At 40.2% G+C, this 12,142-nt stretch overlaps 1 protein-coding gene across 3 annotated transcripts in view; it reads left to right on the top strand.

Annotated features, from left to right (window-relative positions):
• LOC149143612 (uncharacterized) overlaps positions 1 to 12,142 on the top strand; it is a 115,394-nt gene that overhangs the window by 55,767 nt on the left and 47,485 nt on the right. The window contains exons 3-4 of one of the 3 annotated variants that reach the window (XM_089447113.1): positions 2,128 to 2,186; positions 2,539 to 2,667. In XM_089447113.1, the coding sequence (XP_089303239.1) occupies positions 2,128 to 2,186; positions 2,539 to 2,667 (188 nt within the window). Of the gene's footprint in view, positions 1 to 2,120; positions 2,187 to 2,538; positions 2,668 to 12,142 lie in introns of all 3 variants that reach the window. The other 2 variants (XM_089447112.1, XM_089447111.1) reach the window with 2 other exon arrangements.

Genomic DNA, 12,142 nt, shown 5'->3' with positions numbered 1-12,142 from the left:
AAGTCTAACTATTAGAAACCCTTCATGTAATTTTTTGATTTATTTCTTCCTACTTGTTTTGATTAATTAACAAGTTATTTACCATGTAAATACCGAAAATAAATACAAGTACATGCTCAACAGATTACAGATCATCAACTGAAGAAAACAATACAAGCACACAAGTGACACCGTTGTTTTTGGACCAATGTCCTTGGAAAAACCCAATGTGGGAAAACCGGTGCAACTATCTGAGGGTTTTATTATTATGCTGTTTTTGAATACAATCTGGGTGCCAAAACTGGCTCACCCAACAGAGAATAATCTCGACAGTAGTACCTCTCTACTCGGAAGCAGATATTTCGACTGAAACCCTAGATAAACACTCCGATAGCTCCCAACTCCAATCTGTCCCACGAAAACCCTAGCGTCAACCTCTAGGGACTGTGTCAGCCCTTTTTGGCCCAGCGTCTGCCCAACATCACCGTAGCTTGCCCCGCGTCAGCCTCTGGCTGGAGGCCCTGCGTCAGCTCTTAGAGCCTTTGCATCACCCACATTGGCTCTTTGAGGCACTGCGCAGCTCCTGGTTGCCTCTGCGTGAGCCCTGGCTGGCTCCACGTGAACCTTTGGCTGGCTTTGTGTCCTTCTCTCCCGACTTCTACACTGATCCTCCTGGTACTATCTCTGCCTCTCTGCTTCTGTATTCATTGCCCCTCAGCTGCAACTCTGATCACTCTTTCGACTTCCTCAGTAAAACCTGCCCTAGAAAACCGAAATCTTGATCAACTCAGTGTGTTCTCCAAGTGACCCTCAAGTCTCCGTTTATACTTTTCTCGTTGACAATTCAACAATCGAGATTAAGTCCCTAATCAAAGGCTAAGATTAATTCTGGCTTGATCCATGACTTTTGGACCATTCTAACACAGTTTTATATTAATACAAATTAATATTTTATTTTCCCTAAGTTTAGACTTAGGGACTTAGGGACTCCATTAAAAATATTAATTATTTTAATATTTCTCAAACTGTTTAGAATCTGCCCAAACGATTTCTGGGTATTGAAGATCTCTTGTTCTTTAGCCTCTCCACCAAGTTTCGAGGCTAGAGCACAACCGATGCTACCCCAAATCAACAAATATCACCTCTATGTTATTGTAACATGTCCAATCAATAGCTATATGTTTCTATAAGTTCATCCTGCTCACCCTGCTTTTACCTTCCAATCTTAGATCCATCTCTTTTTCCAGTCTGTATAGGTGCTTGTGTTTTAACTTTTCAGAGAGGTTACAGTATGCTGAGATTCATTCCTGGAGCAATGGAATGATTTAGCTTGCATTGTCAAAATCAGTTTTCTTTCTCCCTCAAAGATGACTTTGTTTGGGATCATCAAAGTCTCGAGAGGACCACTCTTGGGATCCTCCCACTACGTTAACCTACTCAGTCCTATTTTTTATTTATCAATGGTTGATTACTTTATTGTGCCTCAGGCTTTCCATTATATTTTCATGTTCTGTACATCTAACTCTTTTACAAGGCTTCTAGATATTACATATTCTTTGGACTGATAGTTGATGCTTAGAGTCTGAGCTTTTCAATTGCATCCAACACATGGCATGATCATTCTTACTAGTTATTTTGAAGAAAACTCTGAGGGTTTGAACTTTGTAGTTTCTCCCAGACGTATTTATGGAAGAAGTTAATTCTATGTGACCGGTAATATTTTTATTTTATTTTGAAATCTAGCATATGCAGCTACGGAATAGATAGTTTAATTATACCAGTTGTATTCTGAAATGATTGTCAATCACTTCCTTGTTCTATAATTCCCATACTTTGGTCCATGGATCTTGACATTTTTTGTTCTTTAAATACTGGATTATGTGCGTGCTTTTTTAAGTTTCATGTCAGAGTGGTGTTTATTCATTCTATCATGGTTTTTTTCCAATGCACAATAAATCGTTTTCAAGGCTCAGGGTATTAGGCTTGATAGGACCATCTCTGTTTCCCCCTGTTAACTAGATACTTGATGGCATTCTGACTATTTTGTTCTTATGCTTTTGCACATCTCTGTTTCCCCCTGTTAACTAGATACTTGATGGCATTCTGACTGTTTCTCTCTTACGCTTTTGCACATGTCCCAGCAGGAAGCTGGGAATAAGAAGGCAAAGCGAGGTCCTTTGACAGCAGAAAGAAAAGCAAAGAGGAAGGTAAATTCTTCATCTGTACATTTTCAAAATTCTTTGTCTGTATATTTTGAAAATATCCTTGCAGAGAACTTATATTGGCAGTTTTAATGAATCTGACAAAATCCTACAGCCTGGATGTTTAGTGGACTTTGTGAATGCTTTTAGTGAGATTATAAATAAAATAGAAATAACATGTTTATTATTCTTGAAAATTAAGAGTGCTTTGCAGGGATAGATTTACATCCTGTTTATAGATTTTATGACACTTTCATGTTTCTGTTATTTTTCCAGATTGTGAACTGGGATGGTTTGGAAAGTTAGCATATGTTTTATTCTAAACTTTTCTCAAATTTTTTTTTCTTGGTTTTGGCAGCTTGCAAAAAGGAAGAAACAGGCACTAAAGGACAAAGAAGCTGGTGTTAAAAGGTTGAAATTGGCACCAGTCACCAAATCCAAGCCTGTGATTCTGTGCAAGTTCTACATGAAAGGGCGGTGTGCACAGGTGTTCTCTGCCGTGACACTCGTCATTCTTTCTTCCTTTTAAAGAAAATTAAACCAGCTTTTGAATTATAGAAAATCCTATCCTTTTAAAGGAAAAATCCTTTCCAACTAAAAAATGTCTCCAAATGCAGATATACGAGTTGCAGTTGATAGCCATGTTGCTCATAACATAACCAGCTTTTAGATTTTAGTAAAATTCCATCTTTTTTAAGGCAAAAGTCTTTCCAACTGAAAAATGTCTCCAAATATAGATAGACAAGTTGCAGTTGATAGCCATCTTCCTTGTAATATCTATATGTGATCAGCTAAGTCACTTGACATGGGGACACATGACACAGAGGCCACGAAAATACGCGTCTGACACATGACACGACAACCCCCTGGAACATGACACTGAGGACAATATATATATATATATATATAGATATATATATATCCATCATATTTCACAGATTCTCATGATGATACAAATTCAATCACACATTATGCATATACTCATGTTTCATCAATGGTACAAGTTTACAACTAGTACTTACTAAGTTACTACTACATCAATGACGATAAATTGATAAACACAAGAAAAAAACCGTAAACAGCAGTTTTCTCATTAAGTCATCAAAATCAAAATGTATTACATAGACACTGAGTCCTCAGGACTCCTAAATAACTGATTCATAGATACTATAGGTGGGAATGCGAATGGCAAAAAGCAAATACAAAACAGGGTAGATAATAGAGCCGTAAATCAAGATGGAAGAAACTCATAGGCAGCTGCCTGTAGGCTATAGGCTATGGCTCATCAACATCAAAATCAGCATTAGTACCACCATTGCTCTCTTCTGCATCCACCTCCTCTGTATCCAATGTAATCTCTGCATCTGTTGGTGTGGAGGATGACCCCTCAAGACTCAAGAGTATCACCATCATTATAAGTGACAGGCTCTAGCACTGGCTCATTAAGATCCAAGTTGGCCAATGCCAACTCAACACTGTTGTCCAAACCCATATCCCACATTTTTGTCTTTCCCTTCAACCACTACTCCCTTTGCTTATAAATAAGACGAAGGTTGGTATGCACATACACCATTGTCTTTGCCTTGGACTGCTCAAGCTCGCTCTTCTTCAAACTATACAGATTCCCATATATGCTCCAATTCCTCTTGCAACAAGAGGACGAAGTAACTTGAGAGAGGAGCCCTCATGGCTAACTGTTGTAGAGGAGGGCATGTTGTTCCATGAGTTGCCCACTAAGCGTAGGGCTTCTTTGCCCCCTGTCTCTAATCACATCATAGCTTGCAATTGCCCATTGCCAGTGGAAAACTCTACAAAGGCGTCTTCCACCTCATGAAGGGATGCTCTATCTGAAATATCTATCTCAATGCATCCTTCTTCCCATGTGAAATCTCACCATTCATATGAGGAGGGAATTTGTGTGAAGGTCCACCATTGAGCTACTCATGGCTGTAGTATTTTTGGATTTAGTGAGTGAGCCAAACAATGCAAAGGTGTGCAATTCTTGTCCCACCCGCTAACAAGAATATCTTGTATGGTGGTGAAGAAGGCCTCCATTGATGTCTCATACTCAAGGCACTCATTCTGAAAAATAATGGTCCTCACGTACTCAATCATGGAATCTCATCCCTCATAAACCTCTCCTACGATGGGTTGGTCGGTATCTACAAATCGTAACGAAGCAATGATATGGTCCATGATTTTAATAGTAAGATCTACCCTCTCCCACCAAGCATCTTCTAACACTCTGTCCTTCACTCTTTTTGAGGCTGCTTGATTTGTCTTTTTCCAGAAAGACCAAAACTCTGTAATAACCATGGCCCCAAGAGTGGCCTTGACCTCCCTCATCCTCTTTAGCATGATGAATGTAGAGGCAAATTGTATTTGCAATCTTCAACAATGATAGGTGTGTGTACTCTTTGTAGTTTGTGAGGGCATTGATACGATTTTGTAAAAGTTGCGGATATGCCGTGCATCCTCAATAAGATTTCCAATCCATGTCATATCAGAAGCAATATATTTAAGTGTTAAATTCAAGGAATGGACAATGCAAGGTGTCCAAAATATTTGAGGATATTTAGCTTCCACAATCATGGCAACAACCTTGCAAACTGGTGCATTGTTTGTAATGATTTGCACACAAGAATCAACACCTACACGTTCAATGACTTTTATGAACAACTCACTCATATATTGTGCATCCTTTTATTTTCCTAGAGTATCCACTGCTTTCAAGAAAATTGATCCATTCAAGGAAGACACCATGAAGTTGATGATTGGATGGCGCGCTGCACCCTGTCCATCCGTCAGAGGCAATACTAACCCTAGATGTTGGCCATGTTGATTTACTATGTTGAAGCATTTTATCCACCTATTTTGTCTTAGTTAACAATGTGATTCTAAGCTTCTTTGAACCAAGAGGCACGTACCCTGATGGAGCCTCTTGAGCTAACGCTTGACACATGTAATGTTCCAAACTAGGAAAACTAGTGATATGCAAAACAAACAATAAAGACAACACCATAAAATTCAAACGTTCAGTGGACACACACAAAAAGTCCAGAAATAGCATACTAGCTGAGCCATTTTATTATGATATGGGAGCAATAGTGCAATAATGTGGAAGAGGTGCACCTGGGCTTGCCTCAATGGCAAGCATTGTTGGAAAATCAAAGTAGTTATATTAGGGTTTGATTCTCTTTTCTTGATAATTACTTGTGAGTGTGTTGGTTTCTTTTACTTCTTTATTCTCTTTATCTTTCATCAAGAAATTACCATATTATGTGTGTATGAAGATCACAAAACAAGAGACACAAGATATGGGCACTATGCCAGGGCAAAACTGTTAAATTTGGCAACTAGGGCAAAACTCCACCTTGGACAACTCATATGATGGAGATGATATTTTTATTGGATTCCTCTTTCCGAGAAGTGTAGGATTGATCTAATGATCACCTCATTCTGACAGTTGCAAATGGAATTATGAATTTATTTCTTTTATGGACAAATTGTCAAGGCCGACCAACAATCTAATGTAGGCTCAAAAGCCCAAAAGTCATGCCTTTTCATCCTCAATGTTGCATATAAATAGGAGCATCTACCTCATTTGGACACTCATCATCACTCACATATCTCCCTCTCCTCATCTGATTGGGTTGTATGAATTTTTGGGCATCTTCTCTCCACACGTGCGAAGGGCTGACTGTACTTTTCTGTTTTCTGCATTGACCAAGTTGCAACAAGTTTGACCAGCATTGACTGGGTAGCAATTGACCTTGTTTGACTGCATTTTTCTTGGGAGAAATTCTGTTTGGCTAGGCCTCATTTCTTGGCACAGATTTCGAGGTTTTCTGCGCTGTTTGACTAGTGTTGACCACAGGTTTGACTCTGCATTGACCAAGTTTGACTGACTTTTTCTGCATTGTTTTGCGCTGATTTAGACTGTTCTTGGAGGCCGAATTGACTAGGTTTGACTAAGCTGATTTGGAGAAGTAATTCGGATAATTTGACCAACGCTGACTTTCTGGTTAGGGCATCCTATTGACTACAGTTTGACTGGACAAATTTGACTGTGTTTGGGCAAGTGAATTTTATATATTGTACTCTCTCTCTCTCTCAAAGGGCTTCCCCTCATTGGGGTTTTTCCTTGGCATCTGCCAAATATTGTGTCCTCTTGTCTTGGCTTGTCTTTTGCTTTTTATTTATGTTCTATGTACATTTACTATCATGTTAATGTGATTGCTAATCTGGAAATTGATATTGGGCTAATAAGAAAAATTGAAGTAAATTGCTCTTAAGCATAGAACATACCATTGTTATCTAAAATTAACATGGTATCAACGCTGAGGTGAAGACAAAGCCCAAGCAAGAGTGAAAAGATCAATCACTGAGATTGATTGGACAAGGACAAGATTCAGTGGTCTCTGCATCTTACTTCAAACCTGATGACAAGCTCAATGATAAGTCTGATTATCATGCATGGAAGTTGTCTCTTGATTTGACTTTGGAAGAGCAGGATGTTATGGACTATATGTGCACGGAAAGATCACTGAATCTCCTTCAAATGCAATGGCTACCGCTAAGACAAAGTACCAGAAAGGTGAAGTCAAAGCAACGAAGATCATCAGGGATTCTATTAACAAGCATTTGGTTGTATACATCTTTGATTTGAACACATTTAAGGAAATGTATGACAGGTTGGTTGGCATGTTCAAAGTTAGCAACGCAAATCAAGTCCTCTTTCTCAAAAACAAGTTGAAGGACCTAAAGAAGGGAAGAGGTGAAGATATCCAATCCTACTTCATGAGGATTACTGAGATAAAAAATGATTTTATTTCAATTGGAGAAGTTATTGTTGATAGGGAGCTCACTCTCATTGCCCTTGGAGGTCTCCCTCGTGAATGGCATGTGTTCAACACTACTATCCTCAACAATGACAAGATTCCAGGTTTTGATGAATTGTTGACTAGATGTACTCAAGAAGAGACAAGGATGATGGAGAGAGACATGCCTTCAAATAGGAATGAACCTACTGCATTCTCCGCTCATGCTAAAAAGAAGAACAATGCAGGTTCAAAGAAGCAATGTCAAGGAAGACCGGGATTCAAAGATGGAAGGGAAGATGCTTCATTTGTAACAGGTTTGGCCACTATGCTAGGGAGTGTCCTAATAGAAGGGATACACCTTGGGATGATGACAACAACAACCACAACAATTTCAGGGGTAACAACAATCAAAGGAATGGCAGATTCAACAACAAAGGAAAAATGAATACTCTCTCTACTCAACATGGAAATGGTCAACCTCCCAAAAGATCAAGAAACTCCAAGTATGATGAATCTAATGTTGTAGATTCAAGCAAAAATAATTTAATCTTATATCTGCCCTTTTCACTGCCTTTCCACCGGATACCTTGGGAAATTGGTTGATTGACAGTGGTGCCTCAAGGCACTTTACTGGGTATAAGGAAACTCTTTCAAATTTGATAGAAAAAGATACAAATTTGGAAATCATTCTTGGAGACAATGCCACCTACCCGTGAAGGGAGTTGGGAATGTTACTCTTCAATTGAATCAAGGTAACACCATTCATCTACAAGAAGTACTATATGTACCTAATCTAAAGAAGAACCTGGTATCTGTTTCAACAATGGAGGACAAAGGATTCAAGGTGGCATTCATCGATGGAAAGGTACGTGTTTGGAATAGAAATTTCAAAGAATCATTTACTCTTGGATTCAGGGTTGATAACCTATATCAAGTTGGAGGAAGCCCATTAGGAGCTATTTCTTGTGACACCACTTCAGTCCGAATTATGGGACTGAAGGTTTTCTCATCTACATTATAAGGCTTTACCCGATGTGAGGAAGATGGTGATAGGTATGCCCGAATTTAAAGTAGAACATGAAGGTGTTTGTCAGGTATGTGCTGAAGGAAAACATACAAGGGGACCATTCCCCTCAAGTGATAGCAAGACTACCGACTTTTTGCAATTGGTTCATTTTGATCTATCTAGTATGTTGCTTGTGACATCCTTGGGAGGATATTTATATTATGTTATCTTTGTGGATGACTTCTCTCAGAAAACTTGAATTTATTTCTTGAAGAAGAAGGATGAAGCATTCACATGGTTCCGTTCTTTCAAAGCCTTGGTTGAAAATCAAACAGGGAAGAAGATCAAAATATTGAGGACCGATAATGGAACCGAGTATGAATCAAATGAATTCAATGACTATTATAGAGAAGCTGACATTAAGAGGGAGACTACTACCGCATATACTCTCGAGAAAAATGGTGTTGTTGAAAGAAATAATCGTTCCATTATAGAAGCCACTCGTGCCATGCTTTATGATCAAAGCCTTCCAAATTTCTTATGGGCAGACGCTGCCAACACTGTCGTGTATGTTCAAAATAGATGCCCTCATCAAGCGTTGGACTCCAAAATTCTCGAAGAAGTTTTCATTGGTAAGAAACCTGATGTTTCTCACTTTAGAATTTTTGATAGGCCTGTGTATTTTCATGTGCTGAAAGAAAAGAGAAGCAAATTGGATGCATTTGGGAAGAAAGGAACATTTGTGGGCTACAGTGAAACTTCTAAGGCATATAGAATCTATGTGCCTCGTCAAAGAGAAGTGGAGATAAGTCATGATGTCACCTTTGATGAAGATGCTGCCCTTGGGAAGATTAGTAACCTTCCTATTCCAAGGAAGGACAAAGGAGCAAATACAAGAAAGCAGGGAGAACTGTAGGATGAGTCGATGCTCGATGTTGAAGGGCCAATGGGTCCCATTGATCCACCTCTTCATGAGCCCTCTTCCTAAAAAAGGAGACCCTCATGGCTTAGGGAAACTCTCGAAGATGCCGAGAAACATATTGCACCAAGGAGAACATTTCATGAAAGTAAGAAGCTGAATAGGTACCAAGGGTACTTAGTTGCCATGGGCACCATTACTCAAACTAAGCCTTGCACATTCGAAGAAGCTGTGAAGCAGTAAGTTTTCATTGGTAAGAAACCTGATGTTTCTCACTTTAGAATTTTTGATAGGCCTGTGTATTTTCATGTGTTGAAAGAAAAGAGAAGCAAATTGGATGCATTTGGGAAGAAAGGAACATTTGTGGGCTATAGTGAAACTTCTAAGGCATATAGAATCTATGTGCCTCATCAAAGAGAAGTGGAGATAAGTCATCATGTCACCTTTGATGAAGATGCTGCCCTTGGGAAGATTAGTAACCTTCCTATTCCAAGGAAGGACAAAGGAGCAAATACAAGAAAGCAGGGAGAACTGTAGGATGAGTCGATGCCCGATGTTGAAGGGCCAATGGGTCCCATTGATCCACCTCTTCATGAGCCCTCTTCCTAAAAAAGGAGACCCTCATGGCTTAGGGAAACTCTCGAAGATGCCGAGAAACATATTGCACCAAGGAGAACATTTCATGAAAGTAAGAAGCTGAATAGGTACCAAGGGTACTTAGTTGCCATGGGCACCATTACTCAAACTAAGCCTTGCACATTCGAAGAAGCTGTGAAGCAGTAAGTTTGGAAGGATGCTATGAACGAAGAGTATGAGTCGATTATGAAGAATGATGTTTGGGATGTGGTCCTTCGACCCAAAGATAAATCTGTTGTCACCTTGAAATGGCTCTACAAGATCAAGCATGGAGCTGATGGAAGTGCTAAAAAGTTCAAGGCCAGGTTTGTTGCTCCAGGCTTCTCTCAAAAAGGTGTGGGCTATGATGAGATATTTGCACCAGTTTCTTGATATATCACTATCCGTTCGATTATGACCCTTGCTGCCTCGCAGGGATGGAACTTACACCAGATGGATGTCAAAACCACCTTCTTGCATGGTTCAATTAAGGAGGAAGTCTATGTAGAACAACCCGAGGGGTTCGAAGTTCAAGATCGTAAGACACATGTATGCAGGTTGAAGAAAGCCCTTTATGGGTTGAAGCAAGCTCCCCAGGCTTGGTATGAGAGGATCGACAACTATCTGATGAAGCTGGATTTTACAAGAAGTGAAGCTGATCCGAACCTTTACTTTAAGGTTGAGAATGACAAGCCTCTCATCTTGGTACTTTATGTGGACGATCTATTTCTAACAGGTGTAGACTCTCTCATTCATCACTGCAAGAGGGAGTTGGCTTCCAAGTTTGAGATGAAGGACCTAGGGTTGATGCATTATTTCCTAGGATTGGAGGTCTGGCAAAAGCCAAGTGAGATTTTCCTTTCTCAATGAAAATACATTGTGAAGCTACTTGAAAGATTTGGGATGGTGGATTGCAAGTCCGTGACTACTCTGCTGGAACTTAACTTCAAGAAGTTATGCAGAAGGGCTGCTGGGCCCGATTTGGGAAATCCCTTTGAGTATCGTCAACTCGTGGGGGCCCCGATATTCTTGGTGAACTCCCGTCTGGACATATGCTTTGCAGTGAATACATGGAGTCAATTTATGGTTGAGCCTCATCACGTACATTAGATTGCTACCAAGAATCTTCTGAGATATCTTCGGGTCACAATCACGTATGGACTGAGATACACTGCTGGGAATGAGAGGCTCCATGGTTATTCTGATGCTGACTGAGCTAGCAGTGTGGTGAATCGTAAGAGCACATCAGGATGTTGCTTCTCACTAGGTTCTGCTTTGATATCCTGGATGAGTAGGAAGCAGAAATCGGTTGCTTTGAGCACCGCCGATGCCAAATATATTGTTGCTAGTATGGCCTCCTATGAAGCTGTTTGGTTGAGGAAGCTCTTTAGTGAGTTGTTTGGACATGTGCTGGATACCACTATGATCTTTTGCAACAACCAAAGTGGGATTCGTCTTTCTGAGAATCCCGTGTTTCATGACCGCTCCAAGCATATTGATATCAGGTACCACTTTATCCAGGATATGGTACAACGGGGAGAAATAAGGCTCCATCATATTGGGACTGATGATCAAGTTGCAGATATTCTTACGAAGCCCCTAGGGAAGGTCAAATTCTTAACCTTCCATGAACGACTTGGAGTCGTGGAGAGACCCTCTTATGAGGGTCCCGTTTGAGTTGGATATTGAGCTTTGGGAGCTTCGGGGGGCTTGGGGTACTTCTTGGAGCGATGAGCGACCATGGGGTGAATCGTTCACCTTCCCCTAATGGAGCGTTGTGTACAAGGTGAGTGGTTCACTATCTCGTACTGATACATCCTACCCATGGTCCAGGACTCATGGGAAGTGCCTCTCATCTGGCCAATGAGTAGGGAAATGAGGATAGGGACCATAGTACTACCGATGGATGCATTGTGTACTACCGTACTCCCTATGCTAGGATGTTTGATATTGATCTAGGATCAATGGAGACTGACTTCGGGTTAGTGGAGAGTGGTATGATACACTCTCAATCATTGGAGACTGACTTCGGGTCAGTGGAGAGTGGTATGACACACTCTTGATCATTTCTTCTTCATTATTTCTTCATGGTTCAGCAGAGCGGAGCAGAGCAGAGTATAACAAGGATGTCAGAGATGGTACAGATTGACAAATGATTTGGCAGGTGGAGTTCTCCCTAGTTGAGAGGGAGTGTTAAATTTGGCAACTAGGGCCAAACTCCACCTTGGACAACTCATATGATGGAGATGATATTTTTATTGGATTCCTCTTTTCGAGAGGTGTAGGATTGGTTTAAAGATCATCTCATTCTGACATGTACAAATGGAATTATGAATTTATTTCTTTTATGGACAAATTGTCAACGCCGGACAACAATCAAATGTAGGCTCAGAAGCCCAAAAGTCATATCTTTTCATTCTTAGTGTTGCATATAAATAGAAGAAGCATCTACCTCATTTGGACACTCATCATCACTCACATCTCTCTCTCTCCTCGTCTGATTGGGTTGTACATATTTATGGGCAACTTCTCTCCTCCATATGTGTGAAGGGTGGACTGTATTTTTCTATTTTTTGTGTTGACCAAGTTGCAGCAAGTT

This window comes from Pinus tabuliformis, chromosome X, assembly GCF_031772625.1.
Source record: "Pinus tabuliformis cultivar Carrire ecotype Pingquan chromosome X, CPIR1, whole genome shotgun sequence".
Lineage (NCBI taxonomy): Eukaryota > Viridiplantae > Streptophyta > Pinopsida > Pinales > Pinaceae > Pinus > Pinus tabuliformis.
Note: the sequence above shows the minus strand (reverse complement) of the source record. Positions and strands in the feature narration are given on the sequence as shown.